This window comes from Triturus cristatus, chromosome 1_2, assembly GCF_964204655.1.
Source record: "Triturus cristatus chromosome 1_2, aTriCri1.1, whole genome shotgun sequence".
NCBI classification, from domain to species: domain Eukaryota; kingdom Metazoa; phylum Chordata; class Amphibia; order Caudata; family Salamandridae; genus Triturus; species Triturus cristatus.
Genome location: NC_140580.1, coordinates 990,184,062 through 990,204,970, shown reverse-complemented (window position 1 = coordinate 990,204,970; position 20,909 = coordinate 990,184,062). Strand labels below are relative to the sequence as shown.

Here is a 20,909-nt window from a genome sequence, read left to right as displayed (position 1 = left end):
CAGTTCAGACATGGCCATATGCAAATCAGTCTTGACCCTGTGCCTCATGGGAACAGTCCAGCCCAAACTGCCAAGCCATGTCTTCCCTGGACCGGAATCAAGCATCCTAGGACCGGTTTCTGGCTATCAGCCGTCATCAGCCAGGATAGCTTGACTCCAGTGGCGTAGTGAGCACGGGTCCCACATCTGGGAATACCCATCCCACTTAGGGCGAAAAGCGTTACAACAAACAAATGATGGACGGAATGCTGACAATGCAGACATTCTCCCCCAGTCAAGAGATCTGGGTTAAATCCATCGTTCTTTTGCCCACTACGCCACCCCAGTTCAGACATGGTCATATGCAAATCAGTCTTGACCCTGTGCCTCATGGGAACAGTCAGATGTGTTGGTCTATCCCAGTATTTACACAAACAACAATTTCAATAGCACTGTTTTATTTCTTTTATAGCGCTACGCATTCCAATGCAGGGTGTCAGAGCTCTTTAAAAACATGCACATTATACATTGACAATAAATCATGTAGGCGTGTAAATCAATGTATAAGATGAGTGACATGAGACAGGTTTACAAGGTGTAGGAGTCACATGTCCATATATCATTGTGCTATATTGGAAGAATTACAATTTATGAACTGCAGGTAGAAAAAGTTTCTCTGTGTTAAAAGCAGTAATCCACTTACCTATCTACATAAAATAGATACCTGTCATCTGCATTTCACATGATGTGCTCAGCAGGAGACACATTAACCTTCTATACTACTTTGATTCAAATCTGGGACTTCACAAAACACAGATCTCTCTCACAAATGTATTAACCTCCAGAGTTATCTCACCACAACTACTATTCTCTGAAATGTACTGGGCACCTATACAGCAGATGCCTATTCAGGGCCGTACTGGCCGTAGGAGGCACCGGGCATTTTCCCGGTGGGCTGCCAGGGTAAGGGCCGGTTTTGGGCCCCTGGGGGCCGTTTTGTCACAGGGCCGCTTTTGCAGCATAGTTGCAATATCGGCCTCTGTAACAAAATCGTCCGAATCCGGCCCTGGCAAACAGCTCGGCTCAACACCAATCCCCCGGGGGCCGGCCGAGCACTTTGCCAGGGCCTATTTTGGTTCCCAGTCCAGCCCTGAATCTAATATTTTAAAATGCAGACTTCACAACCAATTAAGCATAACAGATCTGCTAACATGCTTCTTCTTGCTGCCAATATCTTTGTAGCAGGGTTTATAAAAAAAAATTTATTAGTTGAGGCACAGATTTTAAGTCAGGATTGCACCATTTTTTTGGCACAACCCTAACGCAAAATCTAATTTGTTAAATGTTATAATACGCCTAAATGTACTCATGATATACCTGATAAACATATGTGTGAGGTTTTCATATCTAATGTCACTTCTTGTTATGTCACTTCCTGTGATGTCACGTGCAATGACACGCCTTATGACATCATGCGCTGTGATGGCATGCGTCATGCTTTCACTTGCATACTACCTAACTTGGTTAGTCCCCCCACGTCTTATTTTAGGACTTGTGCCCTGGCGCTAGGCCAGCCATAAGTATCTCGCCCTCTCACCTGTTTTCGTTCGCACCTGGAAGGCTAGCTTTATACCGAGCAGAGCAGAACTACAAGTACCAGAATGCAAATGAAGGACCTAAGCAGGTGAGCTGCTCCTAACGTGGGATAACGCGATCCCTACATTGATAAACAGTGGCGGGAAGACCATCAGTCCACGGCAACCGTCATGCACTGGGTGCTACTTGCGAGAATTCAAGTCCTCGCATGTTAGATGGATCCTGATATGCGTTGCATGGAGCTGTAAAGGGTTTAGAGAAAGCGTCAGAATGCTAGTCAGACTGGGTGCCGGATGCTCTGTGACAGGCTCCCACCTTGCCTGAGGCCGGATCTCTGACAGCCAGGGTTAGGGCTAGGGGCGGGTTCTATGCAGTGAGATGAGACAGGTGGTCCAGTGCGGGCGCTTTAAGAGGGGGCGGGTCCGAACCACCAGCAGTGACAGAGCGCCGGGGAGGGATGTAATTCAATGCAGCAGCAGGCAAGGAGGAGGAGAGGTTTCCAGCCGGAGACGAGGCGAGAACATCGGCGGTGCAGCTGATCAGAGCGGTGGTGAGGAACGAAGCCGGAGACTCGCGGGTGACATTAGATTAGATGGGGTTCCACGCTACCTTTGCAAGACACCCCGGGGCCTTGGCGTCCTGATCCTCGTGTCCGGGCAGTTCTGTCCGTCTGCTCCTGAGACAGGCTGCTGTTTATTCCACCTCCTCAGCCTGCGGCGAGAGACCCCGCCGGGCCATCCTGAGACATGCCTCCGCTGGGTGGATGGGGGTACCGGATCGGCCGAGCCTAAGGTGGGCTGACCCTCTCCTTCTCTACTACCACTAGTACTGACCCCCAGCAGCCTCAGAAACTGTAAACAATGGAGGCAGTTGTCCCATATTGACCCTAGCTGCGGTCCCTCAGAGGATAACACGGGCTTTGCCCCCTCTGGGGTGAGCCAGACTTTGCTACCACCGTGGGGAGCCCGGGCTGGGTTCCGAGCTTTTCTTTACCGGTACCTGGGGAACATGGGGTTCCTGCACCAGCTACACCTCCTGCTGTGGAAGAACGTCACCCTGAAGCGGCGAAGCCCGGTAAGTCCACAGGGTTGGCAAATGTCTAATCAATTTATTGGGTCTAGGCTGAACGTGTTGATTGCTGAGCGCGATCCTTTACAGAGCGCACCCTTCACACCTAACGACTTCTTGGCGCTAGACTTTGCAGAAGAAGACGGCCTATGCTTCAACTGTGGTGGATTCCCTATGACGAGGGAGTTTTTTCGGGTCCTGCAGGCCCCACTGTGATAGGGGTAGGTTGCAATGCTACTAATCCACGTTTGGTCACCAGTGATGATGTGGAGCGACCACTCTGGGACATCTATGACGATGAGTTGGTTACTGCAGGGACGCCTGTAGTAAGGGGCTAGGCTGGGTTCTGGGTAGTTACCTCACTCCACGTCATCGGGTTGAACTATTTGAATGGAAACTAAGCAAGACTACATCATTGTGAATGACACAAAATTTCAGGACTGGAAACCGTGTCTGTGATAACAGAGTTGGGTGGCAACTCTAGTTTGGGTCCCCTGTGATAAGGAGGTCACAAGGGTCTTTCTGTGAGCAATGGGATGAGGTGCACCCAATATCCGGTGATGACGAGGTGGGTGGGGATCACTGGTCCACTTGTGATGAAGAGATGGGTGGGAAATCTGCTGGTCCACCTGTGATTGAGCGGTGAGAAAGGGTCCGTCTGGACTCTTGTGACAGGGAGGTGGGTTGAGGTTCTTTTTAATAACCTGTGATGAAGAGGTGGCAAGGAGTCCTAATTCTCTACCTGTGTGGGAGGAGATCCATCTGGACTCCTGTCACGGGGAGGTAAAGTGAGTTCCCGCTCAAACATCTCTGATGAAGAAGTGGGTGAGGGCTCTCCTGGCCCACCTGTGAAGAGATGACCAGTCTGCGTCTTGATGGACTGTCCATGATGAAGACATGGCTGGGGTTCCTGCTTCCATGAGGAGGTGCTCTGTGTCCCTTTGGACCACCTGTGATTAAGGGAGGGGGGCTACTGGCCCACCTCTGAAGAGATGACGGTCTAGATCCTGGCAGCGCTTTTGTGATTTAGAGATGTGAGGGTCGCCCTTCCACGAGGACATGATCTGTGTCCCCTTGGACCACCTGTTGGGAAGAGGTGGACTACCCCTCCATGCCTCCCCCCCCCCCCCCCCCCCCCACCCCGGAACTCCTGTCATCTGGATTAGCCGTGAAGTCTGCCCAACAATCTGTCATGGAGAGGTGAGTGAGGGTTCTGCTGGTCCACCTGTGAAGAGGTGACTTGTCTGGGTTCCGATGGACATCTGTGATGAAGAGGTAGGAAGGGCCCCTATTCCGTGAGGAGGTAATTTGTGTTCCAACCACCCGTGATGTAGATGTGATGAGGAGGTGAAATGAGGAACATCCTTTGATGAAGAAGTGGCTAGGAGTTCTACTGGACCACCTCTGATGGAAGATGTGGTGGTGGCTCCTCTGGAATATGTGTGGTGGAAACTGGGATGAAGTCTGCCCAACCGCTTGCAGTGAAAGGTGAGTTGGGGGACCATCTTCCACGAGGATGTGATCTGGGCCTCTCTGGACCACGTAGGATACAGAACTGGACGAAGGTCCCTTTGGTACTCGGTGATGCAGTGGATGAGGGCCCTCAACTTTTGATTCGCTGAGTAGGGGTCCCTGCCGCCCACCTGTACACCCCAGGGGCAATGGATGCCTGCATCTTTGCTCCCCAAGACCAGGAGGTCCTGGCCACGGGGAGCAGACACCATCCTACATTTCAGTCTTTGAGTATTTAACTCTCATGCTGCCCCTTGTCCAGGGCTGCTGGATGTATGCAATACTGCAGTTGCTTCACTTTCCCCATAGTTATGGATTTGCCACATAATCAATTTACTGCACAATCTACAGATTTTAACCAAAAAACTGATTCTAGCTCAAAAGCATCAAAAGTTACTAAACGTGGCGACATGCGCTCCCAGGCAGTGGAAAGGCCCTTGGCAAAAGTTGACTGGTCATCTTTCAGTTGCCTATTGCTGCTTTTGGGTGTTAGGCTGCTACTAATGAGGTGAAATCTTTGCCCAGACAGTGTTGCCACAAGTAAAAAAAAAAAAATATATATATTTAAAAAAAAAAAAAAAAGACAAAATAATGAAGTAATATCCTCAATCTGATGCATTACGCCACACTATATTTGGCTTTTCTTCTTGCATAATTTAGTCAACTCTGCCACATAAATTGGTTCTCCCTGTCACATAATGTCAGTGACCCTGGCCTTGTCTATTCGGAGGCAATATGGAGTGATGCTCACTACGTGCTACTGAGGTCGAACTGCCAAAGTTTTTCCATGAAATGGTCAAAGCAGTGAAAAAGCAAAAGCTTGAAAAAGCTCCCGAACTAACAGAAGATTGGGGAAGAGAGGGCAGCATAGACAACTGACACCTGGGTTGTTCTTTATTGAAACAGGTGCACATTACTATATAACCTTGGCCTTTCCCTTAAAAACTCTTGCCACACTATCGGCAGCGGCCACCACAGATCAGAGGTAGTGGGGCGGGAGGGTATAAGCGGGTAGTAAAAAATAAAATAAACTTACCTTTCGCTGCTTCCTCTCTGCGTCTCCTCCATAGTCCTCCCTCGCTGGCCTGAACAGGGAGCACGTCCAGGATCCCATTCAACCAATCACAATGCTGCCTTAGAAGCATTGTGATTGGTCTGAGAGCCTGGGCATGTTCTCCATGCAGGCTCTAATGCAGCCTGAATGGAGAACATGCGAAGTGCGCCAGACTGTTTGCCGGCCCAAGAGGGCCGGCCAAGCAGTCATTGTGCACTTAGGAGGGTGCTACCACTCCTCTCCTGCCCCCTCACGCAAAGCTGCAACAAAATAAAATGATAATAACGCAAGTTATTATCATTTTATTTCACTGCTAAAAAGCACTGGGATGACGCTCCTCCGCCTTAGCGGAGGAGCCGCCACTGATCACTATACATCTTTACTCACTTGCAATAAACCACCCACACCCCTGAATTAACCTTCCCCCTCCCCCGATAACATCTTTAAAACTTGAATAACATACTTGCATCATAGCTGCTCAACTGAGAGTGGGACCTCTAAAAATGGTTCCCATTTCCTATCTCAACTATCCTTTGAACCTCATTGGACTTCCTACCTAACCTTTTTAACTTTCTATGTCGTCCAGGCTGAAGAGTAACAGGTAAGAAGGTCACGCCTGAACTGCCGCTTACAAACAATAAACTTCTGTAAATTATTGCAACCTCTCAGCCAACCATTAGTGCACCTGAATCAAGCGACAACTGAACACGTAGCCCCCTTTGTGCTCCTGTACCAATGGAAACGACTTAAAACTAGGGAAACAGTAAAACCCCCTCAACTTTGTTCATTTATAACTCTAATGGAAGGGCCTGGTGGGAGGGGGACAAAAGCTGCTAATAGGTGCCAGCCACCGTTTTTTCACGTTAAAATGGTGTCTGGCAACCAAAATGGAGCCTCTACATATGTTGGGCTACATTATAGCCCAAACCCACCACTTCCTGCTACCACGCTAAAATGGTGACTGGCAACCAAAATGGAGCCCCTATATATGTTGGGCTATATCATAGCCCAAAAGTAGCCCAAACCCAGCACTTCTTCCCCAAAGACGGGAGGGGGGGGGGGGGGGTGCAAGACCTCCCTCTGGTCGGTTGCGGCTCTCCAAAACCCCATTCTCTGAAGAACAGCCAGAGTTCACCCTAGACATGAGCGCCCAGAACCGCTTTAGAATGAATAGCTTTTTGCACGCACACGGTGCCTGGCATCGCTCCGCTTCAGAGCCATGCCGGTGTGTTATGAAGCGCACCACAGGCTGTCGGCACGTTCTTTCTCTTGGAGAGGTGTCCGGCCAGTCTGTGGTCGTAGTCGGAGAGCGGGACTTCTTCCGGACATGGCCGATTGCGGGTACCTGGTGTAGGGGCGGCATTAGTCCCTGCGTCGCATGTATATTTGTGATGGGAGTCGGTGCGCTGTTGCACTCTGGCTGGCATGCCGCCTGTGGTAGGGCTGGTAAGGCACCTGCCTCCACCACGCGCTTGCCAGTCACTGGAGCCGCCTCCCCGAGGCATGCCTGCATGGTACATGCTTCACACCCCCCTCCCGCTACTTGTAAAATCCCAGCTGTGCCTTCGTGTGCACTGCCCCAGTCTGGTGGTACATGGTAGCAGCAACGGATCTCCACCCGCTGCTCTGATATACCGCCACTGGGGCGTGCTTATCTCGGTGACGTGCCAGCGCAAACTGAATGTATTCACCCCTGAAGGTGGCAGCACGAATGCTATGTTGCATTAAAATGTCTCTCTTGGCTGCAGTGTCCAGCTGTGGTCCCACGCGCTCGAGTTTCACGTTTGAGTAACTTAACTCAGTCAGTGCTTTGTATTAGCATTCTGGTACGTGTAGCACCAGTTATGTAAACTAGATAACCAGGACAAGTCCCATAAATCGTAGAAAAATCCTGGCCTGGAAGAAGAACTCGCACAGATCCAGGAAACTTGAGGGCTGTGGTGCCCACCCGACATCCTGTAAACTAATCCTGCCTTTTGTAGTTTACCCAGGATTGAGCGAATTCTGGGTATGACACTTTATCTCCCACCTCCAGATGGTAAATATTTGCGATGTAAGGCATAAAGAAAAAAACCTATACATTTCTGTCGAATCTACTCCCCGGCATATTTTGCTTGCTTTTAGTTAGCCTTCAGCCTGATGTCACTTTCCCTATACGGACGTACACATCCTAATGCTCTATGCATAAAACACCTTGTGCCCTAGTTGCTACTGCCATAATACAAATGTTTTCTACGAATCGCTCAGTTGGCACTTACAAACCAAGGTTGGGATACACCAAATAAATAGAAACGCACTCTTAAAAATGTTGATTTTAAAGTGACAGGTGATTTGTATAGCGCCTAGGCCTCGCTTCAGTAAGAAAAGGGGTTTACCCGTTTAACCCTCTGGCATCTGGGTAAATAAACCAAAAATATAAAGTAAATAATGCCTTGGGATAAATCCAGATACAATTAAATGAAGAGGTAGTTTAATTATCTCTTCCTAAATAACTTATTTTCGTTGACAAATCTATCTTTTTTATTTCAATCCAGAATCAAAGGTAATCCGGCAACAAAAGTATACCGACTAGTGTGTATCAAAAGTTTTTTTTATATTTATTATACATTTCACCTCACGTTCATTTTATAGAAATAATACATATATACACATATTTATACCTAAAAATTACAATTTACACCTTTCTCTTTGCCCTACTAATCAATAAGGCTGCCTTCAATCATTTTTCACACCAGCATTCCTGAAACGAAGATCACTCTTTTAAAGAAACCCAACGGTCTATTTCTTCCACCATATACTTATTGAGTGTTCTTTATCTGTTTGGTCATATTTAACTTCATATGGATGTCTCCAATTTGTTTTTTTCTCCAAGGATAATGAAGCACATGTGTGCTTGTGTACCTTCATGTGCTTTTTCCACCAAAAAGTGTTTATTACATCATAAGTGTTTTTAACTCCAATGCGACGTTTCCACACCTGATAATGCTGCACCAACTAAGATGTTTGCCCCTGAATTTGTTTAAAAGAATTTTTTTTTTTAAATGCAATCCTACTTATCTTGCACATGGATTTAAATGCAAGAGTCGCATTTCTTGCCTTTTAAATCTGATTTGTGCTGCTGCAAGGTTTCCACCTCTCTTGATGAAGTTGCACTTGAATTTGCTTTTAACAAAATGCACCGCTTATACACCTAATGTGACATCTTACTATTGCTGTTTACACTGAATAATACCTCACAACTGCATATCGTCTCTGTCCCTGCATCCCAGGATTAGTAGACTACACGTTTTTTCATATGCTGTAATTATGGCCACCAAACCTAAAGCAAAGTGTGCTTCATATTGGATCAGACTCCAGATTCATACAACATCTAAAAAAGCTACTCTCCAGTTACCTACCCTCAATACCACAAACATTGAGTCATGGAATACCATGGCCACATACTCCTGGTCCAATATACTAGCCATTTTCTTCTCAAAGAACACAGAAATACTCTTAAAAGGAAAACCACTTACTGTCTCAGGTGACCCTAACCAGATATGGGCACAACTTATCACCTTTTATGAAAATGAGACCATCATGATCAAGTCCTATGACCTTAACCTCCCTGTCTTCACCACATTGTTTGATACCGTGATGGTCCTTAAAGCGTCTCCCATGGCTTGGAATGTTCCCACTTTTACTGTGCCTACCACCTCTACTGAGTGACAGCAATAAATCATACTTGTTCACAAAATGGTCACTAACTCACTCCTCAGAAAACCAGACAGTATAAGAGTTGATCACTCACCCAATTCTTAATTGCATTCATTCACTACTGACCATACAGGGGTGTGGAATTTAATAAAATATTTCCCTGTCCATGGGGCAGGATGCTTCATAAATCTACTTGTCCTGTAACAAAATCCACTTGTCCCTTTTGTGCGATGTGATGCGGCGACAAATTATGGCAGTAATCTCATTATATAAGAGTTCTGAAATAGCATCTCTGATTATGCCAGGGCTCCTACCATAGTAGGGTTTGAATACCAGCAATTCCCTTATGTTGCCACATTCCCACAGATCTACATACTGGGGCTGAGGGTAATGGTAAGCAACAGTTCCAGGGTTGGAGTTCCCTTTTGAATCTGTGCAAACCTACTAACTTGCATGTTTTAAGGGTTTTCACCAACTCTCCTATAATCTTTTCCCATACTGAGAAAGTCTGGATATTTACTCCTGACAATGGCAGACATAAAACTTCTTCCAGGTTTAGCAAAAAAGTGGTTGGAGGTAAAGTAAACTTGCAAGCACTCAGATTTTCATATGAGCAAATCTACACCTGCATATTTGCTCATGCTAAAATGCAGTACACAAATATCTTCTAGGAGTACTGTTTCTTGGCCTACTTCTGTAAAGTCGTGTGAATTCACGAAAGTCATATATCCCCACTTAATCCAAGGACATGGGTGCACTATGTGTAATTATTGGACCCCTAATTAGGTCTGGTGTTCTCTCTCTATCGGCTAGCTTCACTGTGAGTGACCGCATTTTGTTCTTTCACAAGGAGTATAGCGACAGTTTTTTTGTTTTTGTTTTTTTTTGTTCGTTCAGTGCCAGGAACTAATGTGCAATGTGTGCTTTTTGAGACCAAAACAATTTTTTGCTTTTGCCTCTGATTGTTAGAATCGTGAGAGCCCGCAGCTTCCACAACAATAAGGTTTTACAACAACCATTCACGCATTGACAAAACCAAAAGGCTGACCCAACAATTTCAGACCTACTGGCTTTACCAATGCTTGTTTATTTTTGTTTACCATAATCTTATTAGTTACTCATTTTAAATTATGAATATTTTTTGGAAATACTAGTGTACATCAACAATTTTACTAAATGATGCTGCAAATAAATGGCACCTAATTTTTTTTTCAGTAGTTTAACGAAATAGTTTTGCATTTTATTTGTGAACTTTCTGTTTTGAAAGCAAAGAAACATCAATCTTGTTTCCAAGCTTCTCTAAATATTTGCATCTAATCAGAGAGCATTCTGGGAGCAGTACACATTGCCTCATATTGCTAAACATTGAAAACGTGTGTGCACATTTTTATACTCTAACCACTGTCAGTAGTGCAGTCTGGGCTTACAACATTTACTTTGAGTGCTCACCCTAATAATAAAGCCTTTGCATTAATAAACCATAAATACAAGTTTGAAAAGCATTAACACATAGACGCAAATATTACCTTAACTGCAGGAAATGCCTTATCTCTGATCCATAATGTGGTACTGTAAAGTGTCAGCCAAAGGGTTTGAGCTGTAGTGGGTTGGGCCTATTTGTCCCAAGGACAAAATACACACGAAAAATTGTTGCCCTTGACCCCAAACAATATGTCCCGGGCGTCGGGCTATAGGAATTCCACATCTCCGCCATAGCACAAACCTGTTATGTTATGTTAAAGTACATTTATAGAGCTCACGGCTACTCAGAAGACTGTCCCGGCGCTAAGACAGAAAAGCAAACAAGAGGAACCAAGAGGAAGGGAAACAAGCATTGGCATAGCCAATAGGTCTCGCCTTTGGGACCTTGTAAGTGTTTAGCCATGCAACAGTTGTTGTTGCACCAAAGAAATTGTGCTGCATAAATAAATACTTATAAGGTCCCAAAAGCGAGACATATTGGCTATGCCAATGCTTGTTCTTTGTAAAGAAATAGATGCTTGTTTCTATTTCTTTACTTTTGCTATAATCGCGGCTCCGGCGCTTTATTTTTAACATTAAAAGTAAAGCACCGGTGCCCGATTATAGCAAAAGCGCCTTCATGAAGTACCCGTGACGGGGACATATGGCGGCTGTGCGCGTTCACATGCACGCAGGCTTTAGGCCAGCGGCTGCAGCACTTTGAAAATCCCCTTACAAAAATTCGAGCAGCGCTGTTTTAGGCTCGACCTAAACGACTGCTGATGCTCAGATGAGAAAAAGGGTTCGGAATTTTACTGGGTGACCTGACATTTCTTTCTGAGAAACATTATATAATTTTGGGTAATTCTGCAGCTACTAGGTGCATTTAGAAATATTATATAGCTTATTATTCTTTAGTTTGAGAAAACAAAAATACGTATGCATTCGGTCCTAAAAGAAAATTCTAACCAGCCTGAAGTCAATGTGTAGTTTTGGGAGCATGTTTTTTCTGTTTATTTGATGCAAGCAGACGGCACAGTGGGGGTCAGTCTAAGCCTGGTGTGTCAAAGAGGCGAGTCCCCTGTGTCTTCTAACTTCCCCTCAAATACCCCTTTTAAAGGGAGGTGCATTTTATGTCACCTTCCTTTGAAGTGGAAGCTGCTGTCTCGCTCGCAGTGCTGAAGACAGCGGCTGCTATTCACAACATACAGAGCTAATGCCAATCACACTGCCAAGTGTGAAGAAGCAGGCTGGAGCCCATCAAAGCCACGTCATCAATCCCTTCAGACCAAAGCAACATGGCGCCAAGAGTGTGGACAGAGTCAAGAACTTGTCACTTCCATTAGAGCTGAAGCAATTCAAAGATAAAGACGCACTCTTCTCAACAAAGGCAGCAAGGCCTCTGGTTGCTATTTCATGGTGCGCCATGTTCAAACTGCGATATTCTCACCAGTCAAAGTATGTTTTGCATGCCACCCGTTTAGAATACCCAAGAAGTAGATTTGGCGGGAGAAAGTGAGATTGTGTTTTGTAATAAATTGGGAAAATCACCTTTCTAAATAGTGAAAGTGGAACGAGCACACTGCATAAACATTCAAAATGCCTCAAGCTATTTAAAAAAAAAAAAAAGAAAATATAGATTGGATCTTTAGAGGAGGAACCTTTTGTTAATGAACAATTTATGCAGAAAGCTCTGTATGACTGCACCAGCCCCGTGCCAGGACCCACATTTACTAAACTTCACTTAAAAGAGCGCCGCCGGAAAAACAGCAGCGCTACATTGTCCGACTGCTGGAAAATGCTAGAGTTAGAGAAAGTTCCCCTGCTGATGATGTAATTAGCAGCGCTAGCACAGTAAAGGCTGTTTAGCGTGACGTACGGCAATGTGCCATAGCGCAAAGGTGTGCTGATGTTTTGCACAAGGGATTTGTACCCAAAGCACACGTCCAGTACAATTTCTTGTGTGAAAACAGAGGCAGAAAGAAGCGAAGCCAAGTTCGACATGTGCTTTTCTCTAAAGCACACACATAACAGTATCAAAGGCGTTTGACTTAAGCCCGATTTCACTTGGCATGAGGTTTCGAAGCAAAGCCAAGTGTGGCTATTATATAATGCATCTGGCTTTGTGCCATACCCAGTGAAGTTCCCCGGAAATACGGCTTGCTTGAATTAGCATGGACGGTCTTATATTGCACAAAATAGTTTGGCACTCGGCAAACGTCAGCTTTTGAATCTACAAAAATTGCAGCACTACTTGCACTAAAAGGTGCATTGAGCTAGGGGCTTGTTTATGAGGAGCTTGCGCCCACCTTCATGAAGTTCCCGTGACGGAGACATATGGCGGCTGCGCGCGTTCACGCGCACATGCACGCAGGCTTTAGGCCAGCGGCTGCAGCACTTTGAAAATCCCCTTACAAAAAATTCGAGTAACAGCGCATGCGCTGTTCTAGGCTCGACCTAAAAAGAAAGGAGAAAGAAGGAAAAGATTATTTAAAATGTTTTTGGGAACAGCCAGGTTTTCAGTTGTTTCCTGAAAGCAAGCAAGTTGGTAGCTTGCCTAAGTGGGAAGAGGTAGCTTATTCCAAAGTCCAGACACTAGCACTTGAAAAGACCGACCGTCTTTGCGAGCTCTAAGGTGCTTGGAGGTGACCATAAGATGTAAATGAGCAGATCTGAGAGATCTGCTGGGAACACACCATGCAGGGCCTTAAAGGCCAAAACCAGAGCTTTGAAGCGAATTCTACTGCGGACAGGTAACCAATGCAGATTATTAAAATGGTGCGAAATCCACTCTCTAAGCCCGAGACTCAGGACAGCCCTGGCTGCCGCGTTCTGCACCACCTGCAATCTGTTGAGTAAGGACTCCGGGAGGCCTAGATAGAGGACGTTGGCATAGTCCAATCTAGAGATAAGGGCCTGAATGACTATTTTTCTGTGCGGTGTCTGTAATATAAATAACCTATCATCCACGCCCCAAAATGAACTACATGACATCACACTGACGTTGGATCATCAGCAGTAAATAATACATAGCTACAACCCAGCCTCCATCTCTATCCCACAGACCGTATTCTCCCAGGGCCTTTTGCCTTAATCTCCCCCCCCCCCCCCCCTCTGTTACATCTCCTTTGAGACACCTACTCCTCGGGAGCCCAACGTGTATCCAAACCAATGCTTTGGAGCATCCTCTCAAACGCACTCCACAAACTTGTCATCACACACAATCTCCAAAGCTAGACCTCTAAACACGAAGACCAACTTACTGAAAAAAAAAAACTCCGAAGAATCCCTTCCTCACAGCCAAGTGCCCCATTCCTACACATCATGTGACATCTGACTTCCTGAACTGCGTCTGCTTCATGTTCCATATCTTCCCTTGTTCAAGCCTTTGACCTTGAAGCAATTGTACTGACCAGATCCTGGATCTGCTCATACATCATATCACTAACCTATTGTTAGGATACAACCTCCTCCACTGTAGCCAAACAGGAAGAAAATGAGGTTCCCTTTCTACACCAGGAGTCTCTTAAACGCAAACGGACTAGAAGAACTCTTCCTCATTCCAATGCTTTACTTTGTAAATTAAAACCATGACACCTAAACCACTGAGCCCTAACACCTTTGTCTACTCACAAACAAGAGCTTTGTTCATGCCTTCCTTGATGGTAGCACTGATTAGCTCACCTCACCTCCAAGTCTGATCAGATTTTCCTGAATGATCTCACTTTCCACTGGAAAATAGAGAGACACACACACACACACACACACACACCCTTCCTATTAGACAACAACCTACTACAGCATTGTACCTTCTCTTGCCACAATTATTGCTCTGCCCAGGACCTGATTTTCATAAAGAAACACCACATGCACATCTTTTATGCTGTCATGTTGGATTGGTCGGAGCACACCTGCATTGCTTTCATAATTCTGCCCTTAACACACCCTTCCCGTGCTAAAACAGAAATGGTAAAATTCTAGGAGGCCCAAGGCACGCTGATAGCAAGCATTGGCAATGCCCACCGGTCTGGTTGTAATGTGCTGATGCTTTCACACTTAGTCTACGTGCCTTTGCGCAAACCTGTTTGTGCCAAGTCTCTGTGCAGTGTCTTTCTGTGTCTCTTATGCCTGTGCTTTTTAATTTGTATTATTTATATTTACTTTTTTTTTGTTTGTGTTATTATTAACACTAGACCTGTTGACTTGAACAATGCTTCTTAGGTCGTACAGGGACAATCTTTATTTTAAAATTCATTTTGTTTAGTACTTTGCTGCCACTGTTAGACGGTAAACAGTTTTTGGTGTGTGTGTTTTGTTTTTTTGCCAATAATAGTAGACACGAAGCTTTGCAGTTATTGATTTCTCTGGTTACACATTCCTCGAACCTATTGTTTGTAATTGTTTTCCTGTAGCTTAACGTTCCGTTTTCCAAAGCCACAACTACGTGCTTCCAGTTTACACCAAGTATGGTATGTTTTTTTTTTTTTTGTTTTACCACACTCCTGGCGTCCCTGAAATTATTCCTGAATAACGCCTGTGGGTATCGCTGCCGCATGTGAAGGGTTCTCTCGGGACCCCAACCCTGCCACACATGGGACACGACGGTCGGTGTCGTATTGACCCAATTAACTGTCTGTTGCTCTGTGATCCGGGTAAGAAACCACACAGAATGCGCATTTAGCCCCATAATAATGTTACCGTAGACGCAACATGCTCTCCTTCCTAGCCCTGGAAATGGCCGCCGACACGCCCAGTGAGCTAGTCCACCACCAGGATTGCCTCCTTTCTCAGGGAAAATGACAAGTCATTTCTTTATGTTTAAGATTCTGCAAAGATGGTTCTTAATAGAGATTTTATGTAAACTAATTTTGTATCCGTCATTGTTTACTTCAATAATCATTCAGGAATCATTTAGACAGCTCAGTGATTTCTTCTTGGATTCGTTGATTTAAATGTGTATTGACAAGGGGGAGGGGGGGGGTTTGATATCGGCTTTCACTGTTCGTCCTACGTTTTTGTCGCGCTTGACGTGAAAATATTGCTCGTGTCAGTAAAAATGAACAAGCATTGGCAGAGCCAATAGGTCTCGCTTTTGGGACCTTATAAGTATTTAGTTGTGCAGCACAATATCCTTGGTGCAACAACATCAACTGTTGCATTGCTAAACACATATAAGGTCCCAAAGGCGAGACATATTGGCTATGCCAATGCTTGTTTCAATAGCTTTGAACGTAAGTTTAGCTACACTGTATTTTCTGCTTACAGTTCTATACTACAGTCAAAGGTTGGCATTTCTATTAGCTAGACCAGTTTGTTCAGCAGGTCCTCTGAAATAATACACTTTAATGCAGTTCTATAGCCATAAGTTTATGGTTCAGTTATACGTGCCAGGAATTTACCACTATGAGTGCAGAGAAATCTGCAGCGGTAATCCACACAGAAGGGGGATTGTACTACAAGCTGTAACTTGCCTTGTGAGTTTGTGTACACACACACACAAACATGTATGTTTGTGGGCGTTCACAATCTGAAATCTGACCCTTTCCATCCTGGAAATGGCTGGAAATGTACTCCAATCAAGCATTGGCATCATTTAGATGTTGCCAGAGAGCACATCTGCTTTCTTTAGTATTACTTGTGCTTGTTTTGAGTTCCTATTCATGGAGCGTTGCACTTATTTTTGAGCTTCTTATTTTTGCCTTCTTTGGGCTTTTTCTAGTGGGTATTTGGCTTGTTTTTCTTTTGCAACTAAATGTTTATACTACACCAATGCTGCTTGCACGAAAGGGTGGTTTTGCACATAAATGAGTTGATTTGATTTTAGCCCTTACTCAGCCCAGAAAGGCAGCAATCCCACCAGATTGCCCACATCCTTTTAATGGCTTATTATTGCACCATCAGTGTGCAGTGGTGTAACGAAACTTTCTCTTAGGTGTGTTTTTGAACCGAATGGTGTCTTCAGACTCCTGATGATGTTTTACCTGGGATAACTTTGCACCTAGATGTGATTTTGTGCATCAATGTCATGTGTGCTGCTAAATGTGCTCTATGCTCATGTTCCGCCAAGGTTCGTTAACCAGATGTGGAATCCTACTGAGACACACCTTTCAGACCTAACAACACACTCTGTTTTTTATTCCTCAAGCCTGCAGTGCAATTGTTTTTTTACTCTCCAAGTTTGAAGTTTTATTGCCATTTGGAACTCCAAACTTCGGGTATGCAAAATAGGGCATAGACAAAGGAGACAGGCTGCACAAGACAGCACAAATAGTCTGTGCACATATGTGCTTGCACTCGTTTGCATGCATCAACACAAAGTCAGACTTGCTGGCGTTGCATACTGCCCTAGTGAGTTTGCTCCGCTTAATGAAGTGGAAACTAAACTGAAAAGTTGTGTGTACATATGATTCATTATTTTAAATATGTGCATGGAGTAGCTTAAGAGATTTATGTAAAGATCGTGAGACTACCGGCTGCTTAGTTTAAACAATTCTCAGCTTTGACAAAATTCGATTCGGAAACAGAAACCTAGGGAGAATCCCTTAGAACTACTAGCACATATTTGTGCTGTTAAGAAAGATTAGAAAACGTAACGCAATTTATATCATTGTAAGTCAAACACAGACTTGCTTACAAAGTTGTTTAACTGTGCCACTGAGCTATAGGAGCTAGAATGTTGAAGCGGGGGTCATTCTGTACCCCCATCAGCCTCCCCTTGGAGGTGGGCTTTTAAGCACTGGCTACATATGCAAGGCATGCCTAGTGTCAGGAGAAGCCTATTAGTTCACAGTGTCACGGAGTATTCCGGTAAACGCATGAAGAATGAGGAGTAACCTTAAGAGTTTCCACCACGGAGCCATCATTCTGTTATCGGAATAAACATGAATCCAATATGACTTTTGTCATACAGTATATCGAATCTTCTAAAATCATTTTAGCAAATACTTCAGCAATTTAAATGTGTTAACTACTCAATACATACATTACTCGCTACTTCATATAAACATTTGATTAGATTTGATTTAATTGAATTTTTATAAAGCTCTAACAATTGCCCGGAGGCGTCTTGGCGCAACCCAAAAGGCAGAAACATTTACTGTCTTGACCAGATCAACAGACGTTGATGATGAAAAATCAGCCTGGCTCACATGTTTAGGGTCCTGTAATGAGCAAGTGAAAACGGAAGCCACTCTTGCCTCCTGGTCAAACTTCAGGATTATTAAAGAGCACGCTTCCTTTGAGAGGCCAGCGTGCGAAGGCATTGGTGTGTGTCGCATGATATTTATGAGCGTTCGTGTGCCCTCTTCTATGGGATCAGGACATGGCTCGACAGGGGGCATTGCCACATTTCTAAGTGTCATAATTTCCAGAGCTGCGCATTCCTGGGGGGAGTTGGCGCGAAACCACTGCAAGAGCAGGTATTCACCCCAGCAGAAGGCGTTTCTTTTTTAAAACATTTATTTTTTATTTTTTTTACGATGAGTCACTGCCTAATGGAATCAGCATTGTTTTGAAATGACTTACCTGCCCCTGTCTATATAAAATGATAATGATGTATCAAAATTAATAATCGATCCATTTTCTTCCAAAACACATTCATTTGATTATCTTTTCGAGCATAGTCTGGGTTGGTTTAAGAGCAGCTTTCTAACAGGCCAGCACGCTCCTTTAATCAATTGACTAATTTCAAACGTGAAAGGCTTCACCCAGTCTCGTTCTCACTTCAGTGCTGCGTTGTTAATGGGCTTCGCCTTATTGCTGCGCAGTCTCTGTGGTAGAAGCAAGCGCAGTGTTTGCGTGAGTAAGTGGCCTGACAGAACAAGAAAAAACAAGCATTGGCCGCGCGAGGGTCCGCGAGAAGCGATCTGTGGGTGGGTGGGTGGGTGGGTGGGTGGGTGGGGAATAACTGGTGTGAAATAGCAGCAGGGAAGGGGGGCGGAGAGGAGGCTATGAGGGAGAGCGATGTAAAGCCATATGGCTGCTTTGCGCGCGTGCACGCCTCGTGCACTGTAGCTCTATGGTAGCGGTAGCACTTTGAAAAGTCCCTTACAAAATGTCTCTTCGAGCCTGCGCATGCGCTGGGCTCAGCGAGACCTAAAAAAGGAAACGGACACGTGGCAGCCGTAGCTACTACACTGTCTATATATTCATGTAAACATGTATTTGCAGATGTAAATGGTATGTTCAGTCCGATACGTGGTATGTGAGCTGGTGGTCGCGTACATTCTGTAAATAATGCAAGGCCTAAATACGTGCTGGCAGCCTTCTCAAAATATTAGATATTTTTAACAAATATTGACGGATATCTTTCTTCCCTCTTGCACCATCCCCTCTCACCCTCCTCCCCCAAACCTCTGCTACTTAACAACCCCCAGGCAGTATGTGTCCTAGTTTATATAGGAAAACCAGGTCCTGACACCTGCATGAGACATCGTCTCATGCCCCACCTGTTACTTTGCACAGCATGACCCAGTGTCAGTACGCATGTCGTGTGACATCTCTGCTGCCTAACCAGGGCTTTAAAGCTCAAGCATTTACAATGCAATGGTCTTGGCATTGTTAAAGTTAGAGCTGTTGGCATTGCTCATGACATTCTTGTATGTTTTTGTTTTTAAAGAAACGGCATTGTTATTTACAATGTCAATAGCTTAATCACTCTCCAATGCGAGACCTATTGCATTTGCACCCACACACACAGAGCCACCTACACACACAGAGCCACTCACATAGAGCAACCTACATACAGAGTTACCCCCACCACTCACATAGAGCATTCTACACACAGTTACCCCCACACAGAGCCTCTCTCTCCCACACACACACAGAGCCTCCCACACACACACAGAGCCTCCCACACACACAGAGCCTCCCACACACATATATGCTACAGCCAGGGCTTTAAGAGGGCCGGGTCTCACCAGTGAAGAGCATCGGCAGTTTTTTAAATGGGGCCTCGAAACGGGTCTCTTATCGGACTCTGTTTTTTGCCCTGGCATCAGCGGTCCTCTTTGTGTCACAGCAGGCACATTGACGTGCGTGCTCAGTTCTCTCTAGTGGAGAAATTAGCTTTAGCGTTGTATCCTTTAAAGATTTCCCTTCTCTTGAAACTCAGGAGCAGCAACATCGTCGTGTTGTCGCCAGGGCTTAAAGTGGAAGCTTTTTCAATATTTCATATAATAAGCCATAGTTGCTGCTTATTTATCTTGTGCAACTAAACCACTGACAAAGCCAATAGTCCTTACTTGTTGTAGGTCTGATGCTACTTGTATCATATATCTGGATAAAATGACAAACAGCAAAATACAAGCCGGGCGGCAGACTATGCTAAGCACAGATTTTTAATTTACGTGTTTAAGCCACGCCCTTAATTATATTTGCCCCGCCCCTTTGAGCGACCCCCCCACCCCCCCGTTTTTCCATCCCACTTAAAGCCCTGGCTACAGCAATTCCGTTATGCAGTGAGAGCAACATAGCAAATGGATTACAACTTACAAGCACATCTGAATAAGGCATATACGCGGCTTCTGAGCACTCTCAGATTGAGCAGATACCGGACGTAAATAAACAGGGTCACACAGGTTGGTAGCGGTGAGCGGGTGTGCCGGCAGGTGGGCCCAGTTTGAACACTGAACACAACAGCGCAGCACAAATTAACAAGGACACTGCGAGAAGCCTGGCCCACGAGAACAGACAACATGAGGGGCTTAGGTGCATGAACAGTGGGAGGAGCTTGGAGAAACCTCGTGGAGAGCAAGAGAGGCGCTAGGAAAACAAGTGAAATATTTGGGCTGCGTGGATAGCGAGCCGTGCCTGAGAGCACACGGGCAGAGTTTGAACGGCCTGGGCACAGACTGGGCGCGAACCATAGCGCACATGCACAAACAGAGACCTTAGGGGGCCTTGGACAGTGGGAGGAGTTTGCACATTCACGCAGGGCGCTGACCGCTGCCACCCTTATTTCATCATATTCCATAGACATTAGAGCAAGTGCCTTAAGGCGCCGGAGTTCAAGCTGCGCGTTATATGAAAAGCATAATACTCTTACTTGCGGCCTCTGCTTCGTCTCGAGCTGTGCAGCTAGTGGGGGCCATGCTGGATAATGGCGCTACAGAAGAGGTTAAAGCGCCCACTGCCCATGCCTGTATCCCCCCCTCCTTGAGGACACCCCATGCCACCGTAATTAGGGCAGTATTTATGGACCCCAGGGACCCGTGAGTAGACGAGGATTTCCTGGGGTGGGCGAGCCGTCCACAGGTGCTGGTCCTGGCCCAGTGACCCCTTCCCTGGGGCTCTCAGAGGGAATCGCCCTGAACACCACTGCCTTTCTCCGAGGTCAAGCAGAAATGCCTCGGAGAAACGCAGCGGCGTTTTCGGATTCGGGGGCGTGTCTTTCTTTCTCTCCTCTTGCCATTGGCTGGAATGTTTACATTCCAGAGGAGAGAAAGAATCGAAAAAACACGCCCCCGAATCCGAAAAGGACGGGGCTTGTTTGGAGAGACAAACCTCTTCTCCAATGGCTGACCAGCATTTAAGAGGCCAGCCA

At 45.5% G+C, this 20,909-nt stretch overlaps 1 protein-coding gene across 1 annotated transcript in view; it reads left to right on the top strand.

Annotated features, from left to right (window-relative positions):
• The first annotated feature begins 2,034 nt into the window (after positions 1 to 2,034).
• The window catches only part of ABCA2 (ATP binding cassette subfamily A member 2), a 569,797-nt gene continuing 550,922 nt past the window's right edge, over positions 2,035 to 20,909 (top strand). Inside the window, exon 1 of the mRNA XM_085611149.1 lies at positions 2,035 to 2,649. Within this exon, the coding sequence (XP_085467275.1) occupies positions 2,584 to 2,649 (66 nt within the window). The 5' untranslated portion in view covers positions 2,035 to 2,583. The remainder of the gene's footprint in view (positions 2,650 to 20,909) is intronic.